This window comes from Colobus angolensis, unplaced genomic scaffold, assembly GCF_000951035.1.
Source record: "Colobus angolensis palliatus isolate OR3802 unplaced genomic scaffold, Cang.pa_1.0 Scaffold226, whole genome shotgun sequence".
NCBI classification, from domain to species: Eukaryota; Metazoa; Chordata; class Mammalia; order Primates; family Cercopithecidae; genus Colobus; species Colobus angolensis.
This window is the reverse complement of record NW_012115444.1, coordinates 4,234,828-4,258,556: the sequence shown is the minus strand read 5'-3', so window position 1 is coordinate 4,258,556 and position 23,729 is coordinate 4,234,828. Positions and strand designations below refer to the sequence as shown.

Here is a 23,729-nt window from a genome sequence, read left to right as displayed (position 1 = left end):
GTTCTCTGTTACTTTTATGATTAAAACTTACTTAAAATTTGTGTGGTTGGTGAAATGAACCAAGTCACTGCAAACAGGAGTCTTACTAGGAGAGTCCACATTGGATCAGGGGTTTTATAAGGTCCTTTCAAGCTCTGACACTGATTTCTGCAACTGGGCGTTAACTGGTAAGTCTCCCCGTCATTTCCTCCATAGGCTTCTGTGAAATTCGGTATGTGAACAGCCTCTCTAATTCATCTGCTTCATCTTGAAAACAGTACCAAGAGCTCTCGGTGCTTAACTACCTCACAGGAAATTTGAGGTTGGATGAGATAAGGTGTTCAAATACTTTGAGTTACCACAAACACAGGTGCTCATGTGGGCAGAATATTATGAGTCCTGGAATATTAACAGACCTAGTAAAAAGAAGCTGTTTCTGCCTTTTGATCACGTAGGCATTTTGATACTCTTGAACTCCATTTAGTCTGCGGTGGAATGAGTGTTTCTCCACAAACAGTATTAATTTTAGCATTTTTGTTCATGCCTTCTGTCAAACAAGATTTCTTCAGCCTTTGATTTTTATCAAGATTCACTTTATTCTTCAAAGCATTTAATTCAAAGTTCACTCCATCAGTGGGTGGATTATTTAAGTAACTGAAATACCAGTGTTGAATGCCATCCATAGTAGTTATAATATTTCTCTTCACAGGGGATATATTTACCAAAGTCATGTACTAATGAACAATTGGAAGTGATTGTCCAAATAGCAGACACTTGGTAAACACTGAATGGAAAATAAACATGGACAGCTCTACAAAATATTTATTCGATGACTCTTAAATATTCTTCTAAGGTCATTATTATGTGTCAGGTGCTGTACTGGGTGCTAGGAATACTGGAAGAAGAGAAGTGTCTTTTCCCTCATGAAGCTTATATTCTACTAGAGAAATGTCACGTTGTATTTTAAATTTTTCACACTGGTTCTAATGAAGTATTTGAGAAGCTATGTGAAGAGGAATTTGGAAGTTGCTGGCAGTTATCAGTTTCTGGAGATTATGTAGTTGATTACTATTATTACAAAAAAAAAATCACCTTTAGTCCCCCACAAAGGTGAAGAGAAAACCAGAAAGTCACCACCAATCAGAATCACAAAAGGCAGTCAGTGGAAAAGATTGCAAGTTTCAGGAAAAATGAGTTGTCTTAATATGTAAAAAAGTCTTTCTTAGAACTGGAACTTACAAGAAATGGGCTGAAAATTCTAAAAGCAAACAACCTTAAAGAATAATGTCAAACAGAGGCTGGATATTCATGAATATGATGGGTTGGGGGCATGGCTTCTGCCTACAGAAGGAGGTTGAAGTAGGTTATCTCTGAGGAGCCTTCCTAGTCTAAGTGAATAAGTACCGCAGTTATGAAATTATATTTTCTCTAGAGAACAATTTCTCAACAACCAAATAACCCAAGATGCTAATATTCTATTTATATTTTATAATTTCTTAACAAAGATCTCAAATAAGAACTGAGTAAAGAACAGGCCTTGTTAGTTACTGAAAAGTAAAGAGAAGTATAGTTTTCACTAGACAGTCTTGTCTGAAGCTCAATTAGAAATCTTACCATTCACTAGTAAAACATCTGCCAAAGTTAACAGGTAAACCACTAATTGGTAAGCGGTCACTCCAGGGCCCCTGCCATCATCACCATCCCCAACTCCCAGGAAATCTTGCTAAAATTTTTCCCATTGTTCTGCTTCCCTTTTCTAATTTGCCAGCCAAATTTGTTTTCAGTACCAACTTCAGATGACTCTCCTCTCATGACAGCTTGACTTGTCACTCATTTCTATAATCTATCAAAAATAGGACCTCCACAGTTAAAAAAAGAAAGAAAAAAACCTCCTAATTTTGATGGCAGACCCTCCAAGTTGACTGGTACTCAGGCACCAAGTCAGTCCCAGACTAATGAATATTGATTGCATCAGTTCTTCCAGCTTTGATTCAAAGACTGCTTTTGGCAGGCCAGGCACGGTGGCTCATGCCTGTAATCCCAACACTTTGGGAGGCCAAGGTGGGTAGATCATGAGGTCAGGAGTTTGAGACCAGCCTGGCCAAGACAGTGAAACCCCGTCTCTACTAAAAATACAAAAATTAGCTGGGTGTGGTGGTGGGTGCCTGTAATCCCAGCTACTCCGGAGGCTGAAGCAGGATAATTGTTTGAACCCGGGAGTTGGAGGTTGCAGTGAGCCGAGATCACGCCACTGCACTCCAGCCTGGCAACAGAGCAAGACTCCATCTCAAAAAAAAAAAAAAAGATTGCTTTTGGCAAAGACATTGACTCAGTTTCAAATTGTGGTGAGACATCAGAGGAAAAAGTTCTTGGTTTGGTTCCTTTAGGAAGAGACCCGGTTAATCTAACATCTGAATTCACGGCAGTTACATGTGACTGCTGACTCCTCATCTTGCAGCCATCCCAATGGTGGGGTCTCCAAAACAGTATATCAGGTGCTTCTTGTGCCTAGAACAACCTCTGGGGTTGGGATAATAGTAATAGCCACAGTAGCTAACATGTATTGATTATTTGCTGTTTTCCTGGAATTTTACGCTTTTATATATAAACTCTTAATTGAATTCTTGCAGTGGTCCTATGATTACCACTTTACAGGGTCTGGGCCTTAAAAGGGTTAAGTTGAACTGCCAAAGGCCAGTTGGTGAAAGTAGCAAGGCTAGGATTTGAACCCAGGACAATGTGCTTTCAGTGTTGCAATGGCTGGAGACTGTAAGGTGTGGCTGCCACAGGAGGGAGTTGGGCTATCATACCTTTGCTTTTGTTTGCTCCATGCCTGGCTCACCTGCCCTGGAGCTCTCAGTCTTGCGTATTCTTAACGTATATGCTTTCATTTCATCTTTTTTTGTTTTACATTAGGGACATTTTTTATAATTCAGCTAATGTTTCTACTTAATGCATTCAGAGAGTGAGTTCCAAAAAAGTTTCCTTTCTGTATATGTAGTTAGGTTTTGCTAAAGAAAGGTGAGTTCAACTGCTGATTTACTAAAAATAAGATTGATGAGGGAACCTTATCTTGTTTTGAAGACAACAAATATGGAGACTTTTCAACCATGGAGGAAGACAAAATGCAGTAGCTGAAAAGGAGATTAAAGCAATAGGGAAAGTAGCTTTCTGCCCCTTGACAGAAGATGTGTGCCCTATAGAGAAGCTTCTTAGAGTGCTGGGGTGGGGGTGGGGGAGAGGCATGGTGGGAGGCCAAGTGCTCCTCACCCTCTTCCTGCTCTCAAGTAGTTCCACTTGGCTCTGTCTTACGTATTAAAAGTCTACATAAAGTATTGTTTGGAAATACAGTTCTGCTGCTAAAACAAAAGTACGACATTGTACAATGGTTATTTTACTGCTGGTTACTGGTCAGAAAAACTTTTTTTTTTTTTTTCCTGACACTGGAACTAAACCCTATGAATAAATCCAACTAATTTCATCCTCCATCCTCAGATGCCCAGGCAGCTAGCAGAGTCCTGTATATGATGGGAACTAGCAATAAGTTGGTTGAGTACTTTTTTCCCAAAATATTTTATTAATAGTACAAGTTATTGATTGCGTTCCAGGAAGTTTATGGCAAAAACATTAAACAGACTATTTTCACTGGTGTTGATAAGACTTGTGGTACATTTAGTCCAAAGCTTTCTGGGCTCTCCACCCTAAGCATTTTATTTTAGTAATTGATCTGGGTTGAAATCGGTCTAAAGTGGAATTATCTCCAAATGATTTCAAAGTTTTACTAAACTTAATTTCTTGGGCTGCTTTGCTGCCTAATACAACAAAGATGTTGAAGTATACCAGACACACTATTCTGATTTCCCAGATAGCCTTTGAGTGACTGATTCAGGGATGACGGCAGCTTTGTTCTCATAACTGACTATTTAAGGAACACTTTTGGCATCACAAATTACAAAAAAAAAAAAAAAAGAAAGAAAAAGAAAAAAAAATAGGGAAAAAGTTCAGTTGAATAGTCCTCAGAGGGAAGCAGAAATCAGGAACTCCATTCGAAGTCCTTGGACACATGTGAGGTTTGCCTGAGGTCCCGAAAGTTTTCTCCCTTCAATCTGTTCACCCCTCTGTGTCACCCTTCAGAGCCCTCAGGCCTCTCCTTTCCTCTTGTGTACCGAAAAGAGAATTTGATACATTCAGTCACCTTAAGATGTCACAGGTTGATGCAATTTAATGTATCACCCTCCCCTTGCAAAAGAGCTGCCAGGCAAGAAAAATCAAGTCAATAGTGTCACATTAGTGACCTGGATATATGTGAACCACTGTTTTTTCTTTTTTAGAAATTTTTAAATCAAGTCAGGTGAGGCGTGATTCTCTCAGCATACTTAATATATTGACAAAGCATGCCTTTTTAAAAAAGTGGCCTGTGCCCTCGGTGAACTTAATGTGTAGTGGTGGCATTTACAGGCTGCTTTTCTTTTTCTAGAGACAGTTTATGAGTATGCTCCCCAATACTATCTGTAGCTATCTCTGCCCCAACTACTCAGAGAGAATCTGTCAGAGATGTGATCTGAATCCACTAAAGCCCATATGGCAAATTTCTTCAGCATACCAGAAAAAAAAGCAAACTTTAGACTGACATTCAAGGCCATCCATGATCTGACCACATCTGCCTTATTAACCTTATTTGTCAGTAATCCCTAACCATATACAAATGAAACAGTTTCGAGTTTTTACGTAGACCCTACATTTTCATGCATTTTTAGCTATCAGTTACAGTGGAAACAACCCCAAGACTTAGTGGTTAAAACAATATGCATTCAGTATCCTATTATCAGTTACAATAGGTCAAGAATTTAGGAGCAGCTTAGCCATGCATTTCTGGCTTGAAATTTCTCAGAAGGTGGCAGTCATGACTAGACTTGAGGGTCTGCTGCCAAGGTGTCTCACTAGCAAGTTGGGGCTGGTTATTGGTGACAGGCCTCAGTTTCTTTCCACATGGGTCTCTCGCAGGACTGTCTGAGTATAGCTACTGGCTTCCCCCTAAGTGAGTGATCCCAAGAGAGGGGAACAGTAAGGGTGTGCTATCTTTTTATGACTTAGCCTCATGTGTCACACAGTATCACTTCCATTATATTCTCTGAGTTACAAATGAATTCCTAAGTCCAGCCCACAATCAATAGGAGGGGAACTAAGCTCCATCTTTGAAGGGAAGAGTGTCAGAGAGTTCGTGAACATATTCTAAATCAACATCATGCTCCCACTCCTTTGCTCATTCTGTTCCCGCTGCTCAGAATGCTTTTTCCCGTATCTGCGGAGCCCAATCAATCCTGTGTCTTTCAAGACCCAATTCAACTGTTACTTCCTCCAAAAATCCTTCCCAAATGCCTCCTAAGAGCTTTCCTTTCTTTTCATTCCTGTTTTATTTTCTACATTTTTTTTTTTAACTACACTTGTTCTTATTTTAGATGATAATTATTTGGTATTCCAAGCCAGGGTCTATCAACTTTGGCACTACCAATGCTTTGGGCTGGATAATTATTTGTTGTGGGGATCTCGTCCTGTGTATTATAGGATGGTTAGCAGCATCCCTGGTCTCTTCCCACCAAATACAAGCAGCACCTTCTGGCCCTAGTTGTGACAATAAAAAATGTCTTCAGACATAGTCAAATGTTTTGTGGTGGGCCAAAAAAAATCACCCCTGGTTGAGATCATAGTTCTAGGCAATTATGTTCTATGATTCATTTTGAATTTCCAACCCATGGCTCCGAAAGGCCATTCTAACAAGCTAGGAGAAGAAAGGACTTTATTTCAATCTTGACGTTGCTGAGAACCCCTGAGTTTTCCTGTCCAACCTTTCCTAGGCGTTCTTCAGTCCTCTGAGTGATTCCAACAGCCTATCAATAAATTCGCCCATCAGGTGCAGTGGCTAATATCTGTAATCCCAGCACTTTGGAAGGCTGAGGCAGGCAGATCACCTGAGGTCAGGAGTTCGAGACCAGCCTGGCCAACATGGTGAAACCCCATCTCTACTAAAAATACAAAAATTAGCTGGGTGTGGAGGTACATACCTGTAGTCCCAGCTACTCAGGAGGCTGAGGGAGGAGAATGGTTTGAACCTGGGAGGGAAAGGTTGCAGTGAGCCAAGATCATGCCACTGTACTCCAGCCTGGGCAACAGATAATTTTTTTTTTTCTTAAAATAAATAAATTCACCTATTTTTTTTTCTCTTCATTTTCAGCTTAAGTGAGTTTCTGTTGCCTTCTACCTAAAGAAATGTAATTAATGAAAACCAACTCATACTTCAAGGTCTGGCTCAAATATCACTTCTAGTAGTCTCAGATGTCTCTAGATAGAATTTATCTTTTCTTCTTATTTCTTTTAGTGCTTTCTGCAGCCTGATAGTGGAGTCTATCTAGGTTTACATATACCCAAATGTTCCCTTAACCCAGGGCCAAGCATTATGCACAGAATAATATAGGCTGGATCTAACTGTAAAGGAAATGGATTTTCATCTGGGGCTTTAATGCAAAGGAATACATCAAGTGACCACATGACTGGGGAAAAAATGAGTTTGGAGACTAGTCTGGCAAACCTTGGTCTCAACGCTTTTTTAATATTTCATGTTTATTAGAGGCTGTTGGTATACTGAGGAGGATGACAGCACTGTCTTGAATAACTGATTAGGTTCAAATCCTGTCTTCTCCACTTACTGGGAGACTGTGAGCAAATAACTTAATTGTTTTGTGCCTCCAATTACTAATCTGTAAAATGGGGATTGTTAAAATACTACCTCATGGGGTTAAAACATAAAACAGACAAACTTAGAGCTGCTTTGGCCAAATTAGGAGACACCCAGAGACTCCCTCACTTGGCATCACCCTACTGGTTGCCACCTCCAACGGCATCAACTCAGGGACGTAGGGCTGTCTAGATCAGTTTGAGACAAACACCAGCAGCCATCCCAGTTGTTAACTAGCCATGTTGTATTGAACACAGTATTTACTCACCTGTTTAACGTTAATAAGGAAGTTGAACAGGTGAGTAAATACATTGTGCAAGACAACGTGGCTAGTTAATGGTAGCCAGGAGCTGGGTGCTCATTCTAACTCTGTCAGCTCTAGTTCTGATGCCAAATATTCCAGCTTAACCCATCTTATTTTCCTGAACTGCCATTCAAGGTCCTTTGTGTGGTACAACATATCCCATCTCTCCCCTACTGCCACATTTGCTTCAATCATGCCTACTTGTTTTACCTACAATTTACTTTACAATATGCTCATTCCATTTCTGCCCAGTCAACTGCCCTATCCATTCATTCCTTTCCACTTCTATGACTGACTACTAACCTCCCTTTGAAAGCTGCAAAACTGAAACTCCTCCAGGAACCCATGAGATGAATTATCTTCTATTTTACTTATTCCTTCTAGATTTGAAAACCCTATTATTATTAATCCTTACATCTTTGCAAGATATTCATAGTATATACGTTTGCACTTCTTAACTCGTTATTTTTTTGAGGCAGGGTCTCACTCTGTTGCCCAGGCTGGAGTACAGTGACTTGATCAGAGTTCATGGCAGCTGGAAGTCTCAAGCTCAAGTTACAAGTTATCCTCCCACCTCAGCTTCCCAAGTAGCTAGGATTGCAGGCATGTGCCATTACACATGGCTATTTTTTTTTTAATTTTTTGTAGAGACAAAGGTTTCACTATATTGGCCAAGCTGCTCTTGAACTCCCTGCCTGACTTGGCCTCCCAAAGTACTGGGATTATAGGCATGAGCCACCATGCCCAGCCTTAACTCAATCCCTCACAGCTCTTTCATAGCACTTAAAATTAGATGCTAAATTGTGTAATACTGATTACTCTTTCATACTGCCCATAGTGTTTTATGTATTTTTTAATCTTTATAACCTAAGTTTCCCGGTGGTAGGCAGAGATTGCTTGTATCCAGATAGATTTATGTTAGCTATATGGCAGGCAGGTCAAACCACGCTTCATCTCCATAATCTAATGATTGGTTCCACTTACTGGAATTCACGTGAGCTTAAGAATAGGCTGTCTTGTAATTCATAAGCCCCAATAATGCCAAATATAGAGCTCAAGAGACAATGAACAATAAGTATTTGGACACACTTTTAGGTATTTCCTAAATTTTTATGCACTGTGAGCCTAACATGTTCACATCAAGCAAGAAATGAAAATAGGAGAGGGGTTATAAATGACTAAGTTATTATGTTTGTGCTGGGTCTCTATCAGCTGTATCCTCTTCCCTCTTCATACACATGTTACATACTATATGTCAACCTGTAGAAACAAGGCAGGCACTTAAGTATTAGGTCCTAGACTATGTGTTATCTTATTTAATAAACACAACTATCTTATAAGGTTTTTTTTAAATCTTAAAAACATTAAAAAACCCAAATGAGGTTAAAAAAAAAGCCCCAAATCATATAGCTAAGTCATGACAGAGCTAGAATTTAACCCAAGTCTAACTCCAGAGTCCATAGTCAACTACCATGCAGTATATGACCCAGAGCAAGTCTTCCACTCTTGTATGTGTGTTAAGTGGGGCTATTGAGAGAATATGGTAATGATTAATTTATACAAAATATTTAACACAGTATAGTATCTTACACATATTACCCAATAATCTGTACTCACTCTCATTACAGAATACTATGACAGGGTTAAAATGTCAATAAAACATGCTTCTTGCCCTTGAAAAATCTAATAGGGTGTGGGGGGTAGACTTCTAAAATAGCATTCCAGTGGCTCTAATTCAATGGCTCTTTACCCATGAAGACGACGAGATATCACACCCATGACTATATTGCATGCAAAAGGGATTTCCGAATCAGTTGACCTGGAATTACTCAAAAGGGAAATTATCATGGTGGGCATTCCTCATCTAATCATATGAGCCTTTTAAAAGCAAGCACTTTCAATTGGGAGCAGCTGAAATAGTCAGAGATTTGAAGCATGAGGGAGGCTTGATGCACTGTTGCTGACTTTGAAGGCTGAAGGGGCTACTTGCAAGGGCCAGAGCACAGTTTCTAGGAGCTAAGAGTGACTCCTAGCCAACAGCTAGTCCTACAAGCACAGGAACTGAGCATGAAGTACCCAGTAGGGCATGGCAGGTTGGAGCTGGGTTGTAATGGTTTCTGTAAACTATGGAAGGTGATTTGAACTTTTTATTCTGCTTCATTGGAAGCACATTTTAAAAGAATTTTTTAAAACTAACTGAAAATACCTGAAGAATCTTACACCTTACACACTTTTCCGTAAGATCTGGAATGATCTTTCCTAATTTTCAAATGTGTCAGGAATAGTATTTTCTCCTATAGTCAGATAAAGAAAAATGTTTGTTAAAATTTCTGTAACTTTTTTTTGTTGTTAATTGAACGTAGTTTGTTTCTCTAAGCACAATGATTAGTAGGCCTCTCTCCCTAAAGTTTTTTTTTAATGTTAAATATTTCTGACCATACAGATTTAGACATAAAACGCTGAAATAATACAACTGAGCCAGGATTGCTCATTTCTCTCCCCTGCCTCTGAGGTGCTCTGCAGGAATAAAGTACTGAGGGAGGTACATTAAAATAAGGAGACTCCTTGTGGCTAGCAGCGACTGAATATCCTAGGTACCTAATTTATTGCAGTGGCTTAAGCTCTGGGGAAATTATGCATCACTAAACTAAAAGTAAGATTATGTCAATGGATTTTTAAAAGAGTATACTTTAAGAAGGATTATATGTAAACATTTTAATAATGTTAATTATTCAACATGGCTATAGAAATGTTAGTCTTATAATAATTAGCATCAGCTACTTGGTATGTCTTTTTCTGATTAAACTGATTCCACTACACTGTCTACTTACATCAGTCTAGTCTAGAGGAGCACTTAAAGATAAAAAGTTAGAAAATGTCTTCACAAATCAGTTCTTTTAATGTATAGAAGTTTCAATTACATGACTTGGGCTTACCAAATGCCTTTGGTACTTTAAAAAATGTATGTTCATGATATAATACTTTTTAATCCAGAATTTTGAACCATATTTAATTAAAAAATAAAAATTATAAGCAAAGCCAATTACACAAGCATGTCGGAAAATAACACACCATAATATATTTTCGAACGAAGACTTGTCTTTTAAAAACCCAAAGGTAACATCTTTCCCAGAGTTAACTAAGAACATCTATGATCCAGAATAAGCAGATTTCATTTAACTATTAATAGCAATGAAGCAGTTACACACAAACATGTAAACACATGTAAACATTTAAAAATAGTAATGCCTTTGAAATGTAAGGGGAAAATGTCAACTTTATCTATGTTATAATTTAAGATTAACAGTGAAGATAGCTACTAGAATATAAATGGTCATCAGTTAAAGTTTAATTACTATTTGATCATTCACTCTTTAACAAGAAAATGAGTTTTGATAAATTCAGACCACAGGGACCAATATTTATCTTGCAGAGCAGGTCTTGCTCATGGTGCAATGCAGCATTCTGTCCATGTAGTACAATTGTACCTCAGTCGTGGTAACACAGGTGATTACATTCAAATGGCATTTAACATAAATTGCACCAAACTGCCCTATAATTTCATTTTGGACTGAATTAATTAACTTCTCAGTAGATGGCTGAGGTGCTGAACAACATAAGCCTAAAGAAATACTTGACTGCTTAACCTACCTTACGTGAGGTGTCTCTATGTCTCTAATTCAAGACAGCTTCCATTTTTAATAAATAGTACCAGGTAAAATGCATTTAGTAGGATCCCAAAGGGTAAAGATAAGGCATTTATAATAAATGGATTTAGTTTTCCACATATATTCACATCCATTTAAAAGAAGTCAGGGGGCACTGCAGACAGCTAAGGAAGATTTAACAAAACTCAGCAAGAGTTGGCATGCCTGATATTTTTGAAAGACTATTTACCTTAGGAGGTGTGCATTTAGAATTTTTAAAATGTCTTTTTTGCCCTTGCAAGATATTAAAATACAAAAGTTACCACTTAGTAGCAATTAAAAATAATACTATCTTAATGCTGAATACGTAATTTATATCCCAGAGCTTGAAATGTAAATGTAATTGTCTAAGACATTATCTTTAGATCATCAGAATTATCATATCATAAAATATCTATTCTATTTCCCCAATTATATTATCAAGAGCTGACAGCTAACTCTTTGCTTCAAGTTTATAGTCTTCATATATCAAGAAACAAATTAAAAGGACAAACAAGGAATGTGAAAGCTCATAAAAGGCTGAAGCAGCTTTCATATTACATGGCATATTTCTTTGTCATAAACTTCTGGTTTAAGAAATGAGAAAACAAACACTTCTTTTGAAACACTCTTTAACCCAGTGCTTAACTATTTTTAGATTTTTTTTTTTTTTTAAACTGTAAAGGAAGGGAAGGAGGAGAGACAGAGGGCAAGTGGGAATGGGGGATGAGACAGAGAGAGAGGAGAGGGTGCCAGAGAAAGAAACAAAGACAAAAGGAAAGGAAAGAAAGAAAATAACCAACTCTGTATTATAACTACACTCTTTTGGGAAGTGGTAAATTAGCATTTCAGGAGCCGAAGACACCAGGCCCATAAGAAAGAGACTGAATAATTTGGTGGGGAGGAGGTGGTGATCCTTGCTCAGGCTTTTATAGTTCTAGGTAAAAAGGGCTTCAGACCTGTTTCAAAGTTCTGCTCTGAGGGCATAACTGCCAGGTAATTTCTATATGAATATTTTCTTTTTCTTATACCACTTAAATCCTTCCTGCTATTATTTGCATGATGAACAACGACAAAATATAATCTGGAAGTTTTAATACTGATTTGTAATAAAGGCAGGCATCAACTAGGAAAAAAAAAAGAATCCTTAGATGCCAGCTTCAGAAACAATTTTGCCTGCAGCATCTTTTAGCTCAATAATTTAGTGGCAATGACGATCACAAATGCTGTCAAAAACAACGAGGTTTTAAAAAATAACCAAAAAATTCAAACATTATCCTTTAGATTTTTAATGTCATTTATTAAATGGCAATCATAACAGAAACTTACGAGAGCCTTCTAGTTAGAAAAATAAATCCACTTTTTAAGGTTTCCACACATGTGATCATCTCTACATGCCATCAAGCAGGCATATAGTATTTTCTTCTCACCCAAACCTGTGTCTGTCCTGGTGTTACCAGTCACAAAAAACCTTTTGTTATCATCAGTCCCCTCACGATTCAATACTTACTAGGAGTCCTGGGCAAACAAAAGTGTCCTGGCAGTTACATCATTCTCTATAAATGAAAAAGACCCTGCTATCTGAAAATAATGAAAGGCCCCGTTTAAATTAATGCGGTTTTTTGGTCAAGTGTTCATTTTATTTTGTAATCATGTAGTTCTGATCCAAACAGAGTTCTTCCTAGCTTTAAAAAGATCTCGAGATTATACACGGGGCAGCAATTTAATTCTTAATTTTTTATTTCTTGCAATGATATTTAGGGTTCAGTGTAATTTGAGATTTTTAGTGCTGTTGCTGACACCTTATGGAAACTGTTTTATTTGGAAATTCTGATTAGATTTTTAAAACTGTTCTGCTCTTGTTTACAAAAAGCATTATTATAAAAAATGGATTTTTTTGTTCCTTTAAGGTATTTTTCTGCTATTTATTCCTCACTTGACTTTATAATCCTGTTTGGGTCACTATGATTAGTTGCTATGGAAATTACCTCCTATGGAAATGATTCCAATGCCATTGTTGTAAGAATATGACTTTTAATGAAAAATACTGCTAGCAGACATCAACTCTTACTAGGAAAAGGAAATCTAATTAAAATTTTAAAAAAGAATTCTGAAAATTATTTACCATGGCCAACTTTTCTGATATTTTTGAATCTGCCACCTTCTTTTTAAGTAAGTATTAAATGAATTTTAAGGTGTTGATCAGCTACTCACTTCCCTAAATTCCAAAGTCACAATGGAAATCAGCACCACATGCAGAAAATTGAATGTAAAGAGCATTTCATCTACCATTTCTCTAATAAGTGTTATGCTTCATTTATGAAAGTTAATGTCAACAGTATTTCAGGGCTCATCAAGGAAACAAGTTTGAATAGCACATTACAAATTCCCTTTAAAGATGAAGAATTTAATATTCCAAAATTTATCCCAGGAATTTAAAAGCTCAGGCCTATAAACTAGTGAGTTAAACAATAGATGAGAGCCAGTGAACCATTAGATGAGAATTCCAGAATGCTAAGAAGAAAATTTTCTTGGGTGGATTCTATAATTTGTGGTTTGAATAAAACCTTTGAAACATTCCATTAGTATTAAAATTCTCACAATGAGAATATGGCTCATATTTAACACATTTTAAATTACTAGACAGTCTCTCCCCAAAAGAAATTTTAATGCTTTATTCCGCCTAGGGCTTATTCACTGCCTGGTACTAATTTAGGAATAAATTAACCCTTCCAACAATTAGGATATTGTCTAGAAACTGCCTCTTGCACACTGCTGGAAAAATCACTCACATTCTGAAAATCAGGAGTAAAAAGAGAAATCCATTTCTTCATTATAAAATGTTTTTCTATACCTAATGGCTTATTAATTATTGGTATAAATCACTATCATATTTACCTATATAATTACATTACTCTATAATGCCTCTGAATTAAGTTTCACAGTTATAGATTTTGTTAAATGTTTTATCATTAAGAGGTTTCTAAACTTGTGCCTGCAGCCATGATCTAGGGTCCAGAATGTCTTTGATGGATTTCTGCCTTGGAGCTGGCACTGGCTTGGCTTCAAAATTGGTTTTAGTGTCTGTGTGCTCACCATCACTTAATCTATTTTTCCTGGCAGGGAGAAGTTTTCGAGGAGCAGCCATTGGTTTCTGTAAGTGATGCATTAGGGTTGATAGTTTGGTATCCAAAGACGGTGTCTGAGATATACTTGTTTTTCCCCAGTTGTCCTTAACCAATTGATCTGTGTTACTCTGTGATTTTAAGCTGAATGGAAGTTTACCAGGAGGAGGAAGCGGGGCTCGTCTCTTTTTCCCTTTTTCATCATGTAATGGCTCACTTGCAGGAGACAGTACCTTTTTCTGGATGATCATTTGATGGTTACCATCAAAGAGTGTAGCCCAAGGAGGTGGTAAGGATTCTTCATGCTGACCAATAAGGAACTGCCCATTTGTCTCTTCAATTTTTTTTTGTATTATATCCGTTAAACTTTCAAGTTTCATAGGTGAATCAATGCCTATAATAATTTTTAGAAAAAAAACCATGAAAAAATTCAAAACCAGTATGCACTTTATCTGAATAAGTTCTTTTTGAAACTAGTATGCTATATATAATGGTCATCAAAGACTATGATAAGGAAAACATTCACTTGTAAAAATAACCACACCACCAGAACTAAAAAGATCATGCACTGCACTAATCATACATTATATATGTAAACACACATAATACATAGTATATATATAAAACATATATAACATACATATAATGTACATAATATATACACATGTATAAATATATTCCTATATAAATCAGCAAAATCCAGCTTTCAAAGTGGAGTTATATGAGTTTTCTAAAAAATTCTATACATTAAGTATACATGGGATAACATTTCTTGGATTTAAAACCTTATTCTGACTGCTAGGTAAGAGATTTCCTTTTTATAAAAGCTAGATATATATGGGGATGACTGTATTTGGATGAGTATTCTTTCCTGTAGACCAGCAAAGTCTCTGTTAAAAGGGAAAATGCTTAAAACCAAAAACTCAGGAGAACAGAGTAATACCCTCATACCACTTTGGCAATAAGGGCGGTGGGTGAAATTTTCCTTGGGAAAAATAAAATAACAGAGATAAATGTCTATTAAGTGAATTACTGATATTTTAAAATGTGTGAACCCAAATGTACCATTTTTAACCTAACATTTTAAAGTGAATGTAAGTACAGATACATTAGGGGCAAATTAAACAGAATTTAGACTGACATGCTCTTGTTCACAACATTATTTACTGAGGCAACGGCAAAAAATAAACACCCTTCAAGGTGTGGGAAATTGAATAAAAGTGAGTCTAGAAATTTAAAATTTTCCAAAGTATTAAACTTAACCAATTTTTTTTTCTGGCTAGAGATGAAAGCTTCCATTCATTTATAAGCATCTATCAACACTACTTTACAACAAATTTAATAAAATACAGAAAAAAATTACTGAACATGACATTTTAGAATCTGCAAGTGTTTATTTTCAGAATTTTCATCAGCTACTCAGCTAATGTTTATTTTCAGTGCACCTTTACTCATTTTAAGCCTTAAATTTTTTGTCTGATCTTGAGCATTCAGACTATGAAAAGATGTGTATTCATTATTCTGTATTAATTCATCTATTAAACATGAGTTCCTTAGTCTATAATCATAGTCTTTTTTCATTCATTTTGATTGTGCCCTGAAAATTTTAGCGTTTTAATGTCAATAGAATAGGCTGCGTTGAGTACGGACAATGTTGTTTTTGTTATCCTGCAGCACAGAAAAGACAAACCCCACTTACTTATATCATGGTAGACTGAGGTTGCCTCTTTTGTCAAGAACAAAGGTGGTTTCCGTGGTGACATAATCTCAATTTTCATAAGTTCTTCACAACAATGCTTCCATTGGCCTAAGACAGACAGAAAAAAGGTAGACCGGTTTAAAACATAAATGTGAAGATATGTATTTCATTTTTAATAGATAGCAATACATTTTTGCTTTGAATAAAAATCAGTGAATTTATAAATAAAGCACTTCCTTAAGGGAGGCTTGCAGAAAAACCTAGTACTATCCATAATTTCAAAGTCCAGTTCTGAATATAAAAGTAATCTATTTAAAAAATAAGTTCGGCCAGGTGCGGTGGCTCACGCCTATAATCCCAGCAGGTTGGAAGGCCTAGGTTTCTTCTGACTGGTAACATCTGAGGTCAGGAGTTCAAGACCAGCCTGGCCAACATGGGGAAACCCCTTCTCTACTAAAAATACAAAAATTAGCTAGGTGTGGTGGTGCAGGTGCCTGTAGTCCCAGGTACTCAGGAGGCTGAGGTAGGAGGATCACTTGGGGGCGGAGGTTACAATGAGCTGAGATTGCACCATTGTTCTCCAGACTGGGCGATAAAGGGAGACTCGGTTTCAAAAAAAAAAAAAAGAAAAGAAAAAAAAAAAATACTTCTATGCAAACATTAGGCTAAAATCTCTAGGCTATTAAATACAACACTATTTCACTAAATGGTTAATAACTACTTTAAAACTTCTATTTATTGCAAAAGTTTGTGCAGGTTTTCTTTTTTAAATATTAAACATTACTCAAGACGCTGAAAGGTTAAACAATCAACTGAAATATAGTTACCTAGAAGGAAATAGAAAAAAACATAAACGAGTGAGGTTCTCAAAAATGGTTTTAACTATGAAAATTTTGATTAAGAAAGAAAAATGATTTAATAGCTGTTCCTTTAAGATGATTATCATGCTTTTCAAAATCATTTAACTTTAGAAAAACACTGTATTTTCATTTAGGTTTTAAAAGGTATATAAAAACCTATTATTATAAAGTCATATCACTCAATAAAATTCTGAGTCTAATTTGTTTTAGGAAGGACACATTAAATAAAGGCATTTGAAATAAGAAAAAATACTCTTGAATAAAATCTTTCAACTATTAAGTTAAAATTTAAGTGTGGACATTAATTTTTATTTTAATTCACACTATTTTAGTCTTAAATTTTTTAGATTTCTCCTGAGTGATGTCTAAAAATTTAATCTTTTCATACTTATTGTGCACTTGCATGCTGGATAGCAACTATGCTAGTTCCTACATATCTATATATTAATTTTATAAGAGTAAGTTACTGAGGTTCACCTTCTTATAGCCTATCTTATACCAGTAGAAAAGTAAATGTAATAACCTATGTTGTATGTCCATATTTAATATCCAATTTGATTTTTTTCTATGACTTAAAAACTAAGGATACTTCATGTTTAATAAAATTACTCATTTTTGTTGTTTGTAGTTGAATATACTATCACAGTAATATGATAATGCATGCATAAATTTAAAATCCACCATCATTAGTTAAGAAACATAAAAAAGCCTTTCAGTATGTTTTATTATGATGCTAAGCACAGAATATGGTAAAAATTTCAAAATAAGCCACATAGCAACTGATGAAGGGAATAAATTCTTGAGTACAAGGCTTCAAAGGTTGATTTCTAGAATGTTAGGATCTGAGATCTGGTAACTTATTCCTCCCCACACTTCCTTTTATAGATAAATATATAAAAGTCAGTTTTTTTCTTCTTGGGGGCAGGAAAAAAAACCCATATCTAATGGAAAAATAATGAAACACTTTAGACTGCACACATTTCTGTCACATTCTTAGAAAAATTATTATAAAGTACAGTATCTTCTCTGTATTGATAAATGAAAGCATTTCATTGTTAAACTAGTATCAGAATACGAGTTACAATGAAAACTGGAATATAATGCCACATTATTCCACGTGTTACTCAAGTCAGAGGTACAAATGTGTTCATGGGTCAAGACTTCACGATTGAACCATTGATTTTGCCAGCAAATAAATCTCTATGCATAGCTATACATGCTAGCCAATATGCTAACATGAAAACAAGGGCGCAATATGAAATATTAAATGGGTATCTTTTGTTCACATAACAATTTATATATTGAAGATGTTTCCTAAAATATCATTCACTGTTACAGTATTCCCAGTCAAAATAATTTTTTATGCTACGCTCCTAATGTAACTCAATATTTATACTGTTAAATATTTAAAAAATTTTAATGTTCCAAATCTATCTTAATTTTTGATATCTTTGACCTACCATTCATTCTTTGCTCCACTCCTATTGACCATCCAGAACACGTCACTCGTCTTTTACATGTTTGTTAACCCACAAATATTAAAAATAGCTATTACATCCCCCTTGCCACCAACATCCACCCAAGGCTATTCTTCCTCAGGCTAAACAGATATATTTCCATAAGTGTTTCCTCCTGAGTTCTAATTATCACACCCTCCTGGTTTTCTATTCTTAAATAGCGCCAAATAATTGAGATTTGCTCTTAATATTAAATTTCTCTTACTTTACTCTGCCCTGAATATCTATCCTGTACTTTGTTCTATGTACTAGACTTCAACCAGAATCACTAGAGGTTGCACCTGTCACTAGGAAAGTTAAAATTTTAAAGTACAAGTCAATTTTTTAGTATGGTATAAATACCTCCATCTTTGCTTCATATATCCATACACAATGAATTCTGAATTTTGAAGTATAAATGTAATAGAATTTGTACTTTAAAAATTACATAGGTTGGCAGTTTTTATACAAAAAAGCATTAAATACCAAAAAAGTAACCAGACCCAAGAACCAAGTTGTCATCACTTATTATGTTGACAGTACAAAAACGTCATGAGATTCTTATTCCTTCAAATCCCCATTTTAGCATGATAAATTATTTCACATAATCTAGAGAATGAAAGCATGAGATGATCATCTAATAGTAACTGATATCTAGACTACAAGATTTTGGTATCATCATCTTCATTTACCTCTCCCCCCGTTTTTATGCACATAACAATTATAAAATAGTTGGGTGCGGTGGCTCATGCCTGTAATCCCAGCACTTTGGGGGATGGAGGTGGGCGGATCACCTGAGGTCTGGAGTTCGAGACCAGCCTGACCAACATGGAGAAATCCCGTCTCTACTAAAAATACGAAATCAGTCGGGCGTGGTGGCACATGTCTGTAATCCCAGCTACTCAGGAGACTGAGGCAGAAGAATCACTTGAACCCAGGAGGCGGGGGTTGCAGTGAGCCAAGATCGTGGCATTGCACTCCAGCCTGGGCAACAAGAGCGAAACTCCATCTCAAAAAAATAAAAATAAAAATAAAATAAATAAAATAAAAATATCAGAATCATTTCTAAACATAAGATAGTCATTTATAAGACGGATTCTCTAAGACAGAGCATTTAGGAAAATGGTTAAAGTTTTAGCTATGATTAGCAAAAGCAAGGAAGTTCTTGTCTTTTAAGTTACACACCTGAGTTTTTTGTTTTTTTAAGACAAGTCTTGCTCTGTCACCCAGGTTGGAGTGTACAGGTGAGATCTTGACTCACTGCAACCTCCACCTCCCAGCTTCAAGCGACAAGTAGCTGGGACTACAGGCACGTGCCACCACGCCTGGCTAATTTTTATATTTTTAGTAGATATGGGGTTTCACCATGTTCATCAGGCTAGTCTTGAACTCCTGACCTCAGGTGGTGCACCTGCCTCGGCCTCCCAGAGTTCTGGGATTACAGGCATGAGCCACCGTGCCTGGCCTGAAAATTTTAACTAAATAAATGTGGTACACGCTGATAAGCATGAAATGAATATTTGAACATTTATTGAGTTTCTAGGGATGATACTTAAGGAAAACAAGTCCTAAACAATCCAAGAAAGCCATGGAGGGAATCCTCTAGTTCAATGTTGTGAACCAGAAACCTCTTCAGGCCTAAGTTTTCTCATCTTCAGAGCAAAGGGAAATAATTTCTACCCCGCAAGAGTGTTAAGAGAAATAAATGAAATAATCTGTTATATGGGAAATAATCCATAAATTTAGATCCCTTTCTTGCCTCTTCCCCAGCTTCTAACTTGAGGGCTGCAGGTATTACCTCTTTTTCCTAGTGCTCCAGAAAACAGAATTCCTAAAATGTCCATCCCTAGGATTATTTCTATGAGTTTCAGAAATAATTTTCTTTTTGGAAATGTCTCAACTTTCTATGGAATAGCATTCAATAGACAAAATACTGGTAGTATCCATCAGTAGGCTTTGTTTGATCAGAAACAGACATTATCAACATTCTACATTTTCAATATAATGATAATATGCTGTTAAGACTTATTGTCAGTAAACACAAAGAACTGTTACGATTTCAATATTTTCCTGTTGATAAAATTCCTCCTTGAGAAATATGAGAACCTCATATATTTTACACACTAGAGTCCTATTACATTACCATCCCATTGTTTTTATGTCCATGTCATTGGACTGTATTATTGAGATGAGAAAATCATGTGTGTGTGGTTTTAAAAAAAAACCTGTCTGGATGATGTCCAAGAAGATGGTAACGCATCTGGAGTTAAGGGAAGGCTACAAAAGTGAGACTCTTGAATGTTTCAATATTTTAGGATCATCATTATCCTGGAAAAGTTTTTTGTTTCTCAAATGGCTTCTTATCCCTGGATCAAACACATTGCCTTCAACAGTTAAATCCTAACATTTTGAGACAATATGGTCTGATTGTTTTAGTGACCAAAGGAGCTTCAAAAAGTAGGAGGTAGAGATGCTAGAATCCAAACGTATACTACACAATAGTCAGTCAGGCACTGGAAAGAGATTGAGAGCAAAAAGCATCACTGCATTGATGATATACTACCATTTTTTCAAGAACATAAAAAAGTTTTGCTACAAACTATAAGATTATAATTGTAAGACTGCTGTGCACATCCTTTTAGGCTACATAAATACACAACTAAAAAATCCAAATATCTATTTACTAAGATCAAAGAAATGCTGCCAGAAGGCTTCCATCCACTGCTGAAGATCTTCTCTATTGTCAACTGCAAAAATCTGAGTTACAGCTTGTCCAGGAACAGGATTGATGACAGAGAAATTATGGGTTCTTTTCTTGGCATCCTTATCCATTGCCCGGATCCTGGTTTCCTAAAATTTAAGAAAAAAAGTAGAGTTTTGCATGAGAAAATTTCTGTAATGATCAAACAAATGTTTTATTGCTTAGCGACCATAGTTACACCTGATGTAACCATGATCTTATTGCTGATCATTTGAAATTTAAAACATGTAATTTTGAGAATTTTTAATATTCAAACTCCAATCTAGAAGGTTTTTTAAAAAGAATGCTTTATATAAAAAAACTGAATAATGTCTTAAAGTAAGCTATATATAGCACGTATGCTAAATTACATGAGATTAAAACATAACCCCTGTTTTGATCTATCTCAGTTTAAGTGGAAGTTTGCTGTCTTTTCTATACATCTTAAAATTTCCAATAAAACAAGTACAGCATGTCGTAACTGTAATGTGGATTATACATTAACTATATTTCAAATTAATAACATAATCAGTAAAGTATGTTTCTTATTCTAATATTCATGCATCATATCTAGTGCTATCAGTTAAAGCAGTAAAACCATAACTTAGTGTTTACTGTAGCAAAAGTTAGGTTTTCCTCATTAACATTTATTTTGTATGTAACATTCATTTACAAAGTTCATAGCTAAAGATCCATAAAGTAATATAATCTTATAGTTAAAATTAGTTTTAAAGTGCTAAGTACAACACTACCACAAACGCAATGGTTTCATTCACGCTGACAGTCTATACCTTTTTTTCTGAGTGATACTAGATATGCCATTATGATGACACTTACTGATTCTATACTTAGAAGATTCTGAGAAGTCTATTCTCAAGTCACACATATGCACAGCCATGCCACATGGTAAGCTAGCAACTACATGTGGTTTTGACCAAGGAATATTGGGGGATAAAGTCTGTACTAGAACTATCTATTACACAAAGATAGAGATTTGATGCCTAGATAATGATTCATTTACACTATTCTAGGGCAATGCTGTCTGGTATAAATACAATGTGAGCCACGTTAGGCTTTCATACTAAGCCTTCAGAATCCAGTTTGTATTTTACACTTACAGCACATCTCGATCTGGATCAGCCACATTGTAAGTGTCTTAACAGTCACTACGGGATAGTGGCTACTGCACTGTACATAGTGGTTCAACAGAATCATGGTTAAGCCTACTGTAATGTGTGACAAGAATATTTTGGCTGGTAGTAATAAAAGCTGATTAAGAATAGAAAGAAATTCTTCACTGAGTAAAGTGTGAAGAGAGGCTATACAGTCACACACCAAAACCTACATATACATATAATGTGGATATTATGTGGTCATTACAGAAGTAGCAGGGTTAGGAAGAAAAGCTATCCATTCCCCAAAAAATGGATAAATACAGGCAGGTGAACACCATGTATACTACGCAAGGAATTCCTTTCTGAAAGAATAAATTCTTATTTAAAAGCCACAGGGGAAAAATGTATGTTGTATAAAGAGCAACATAACTTTGAACCTTTAGAGTATCACAAAATATAACGATAGTTAACCATGTTAGAGACAGTCTATCCTGTCACTGTAGAAATCTAGGAATGTGAGTGTCTTTAGAGGGCTGTAATGGGACTTATGCCCAGTATCTTGATTTTATCATAATAGAGTCTTTTTACACTTCTATGGCTTGGTAATATACTTCGTGAATTAATTCTTTTAAGTAATTATTTTTATTACGTAACAGATTTTGCCCTAAATGGTATCCTTGGAGCCCAAAGATGCACCTAATCATCCACTGTGAATATAAAGCTTATCTATAAGCTTTGTAGCTAGCAGAGAATGACTTAAGCTCTAGGAAGAATCTTTGATATGCTACTCTTATCAGACTAATCAAAGGTTAAATCATAGTGGGGGAAAACCCTCTATTGTATTAGAAAATAAAAAGTATTCTTGTTACTGAAATTGTGCTTCCCTGCACCAATTCCATTTTAATAAACATTTCTGACTACTTTTTGTATAAAGGATTAAAGTGGACTCAATTTTTAAATAAGGGAAATTTGATTTTTATCGATGAATTTGGATATTTTTACCAAGGTTTCATTTCAAATGAAACCACTACATAGAAAATCTGATGAACTCAATCATTTATATCCTTCTAAGAGAATATAATGCAAAAATATATAAATACTACTATATATACTCCATTAATTCTGGTAGCCATAAATATCGCTACATTTTTAAAACATGAGAGGGTTTCAAGAGGTACAAATGAAATGCAGAATTTGAATTAACTTCTATGTTATTATCCAAAATAATTTACTGAAAAATTTTTAACCAAAAAATTGCGTGTTGAAGAAAAAGTGATTAATACAAGTAAAGTTTCTTAGAGTGTCAGACAGTTCATGCAAGCTGTTTTTTCAGTGTGGGAAAATATCAACAATAGTGCTCAGGTCTTCAATTCTCAAAAAAGGGAGTGATTAGAAAACATTAAGGTGAATTTTAGGACTGTTATTTACAGGCTTATGTGTTTACATAAGGGAAGTATCTCCTCTTAGGGTATGAAAACAAGGAACTTGGTAATTCTCCGCCTTCCCCCATATTTCTGCCACCTAAAATATTGCCTCATACTCAGTAAATGGCTAAAAAATATTTAAAGAATAAACAAATGAAATAGGAAAAGAACAACTCAAATAATGATTTAAAAATTTTGTACCGAAAGGCCCAGTTCCTGGAAATAATCTCCAATCCAATTCTTTATGAGGAAACATGTTCTGTGAGAAGTATTCTATTAAGCCTAGCGTTTCCTGTATTGTTTTTGCTAATCTCAAAACTTTAATTGATCTAGGAGGTTTTATAGTCAACTTTCCTTGATTTGTAAATAGATTTGAGATTATTCACTGTGAAATTTTAATCTGTAGCTGGGTTTGTTTTTTGTCAGTCTGCAATTTTTCACTCCATGAGATGGTGGTGTTACCTAGAGAATGCCAAGTGAAATCAATAAAAACATAATCTGGGAAGTCAATTTTGTAATAAAACAAAAACTCTAAAGTCACAGGAAAGTTTCATTTAGGTTTTAAAAA

General features: G+C 35.6%; 1 protein-coding gene across 1 annotated transcript in view; it reads right to left on the bottom strand.

Annotated features, from left to right (window-relative positions):
* Positions 1-12,424: 12,424 nt before the first annotated feature.
* The window catches only part of RTKN2 (rhotekin 2), an 80,753-nt gene continuing 69,448 nt past the window's right edge, over positions 12,425-23,729 (bottom strand). The window contains exons 10-12 of the mRNA XM_011944105.1: positions 20,567-20,732; positions 15,527-15,634; positions 12,425-14,221 (exon numbers count right to left, since the gene is read on the bottom strand). Of these exons, the coding sequence (XP_011799495.1) occupies positions 13,686-14,221; positions 15,527-15,634; positions 20,567-20,732 (810 nt within the window). The 3' untranslated portion in view covers positions 12,425-13,685. The remainder of the gene's footprint in view (positions 14,222-15,526; positions 15,635-20,566; positions 20,733-23,729) is intronic.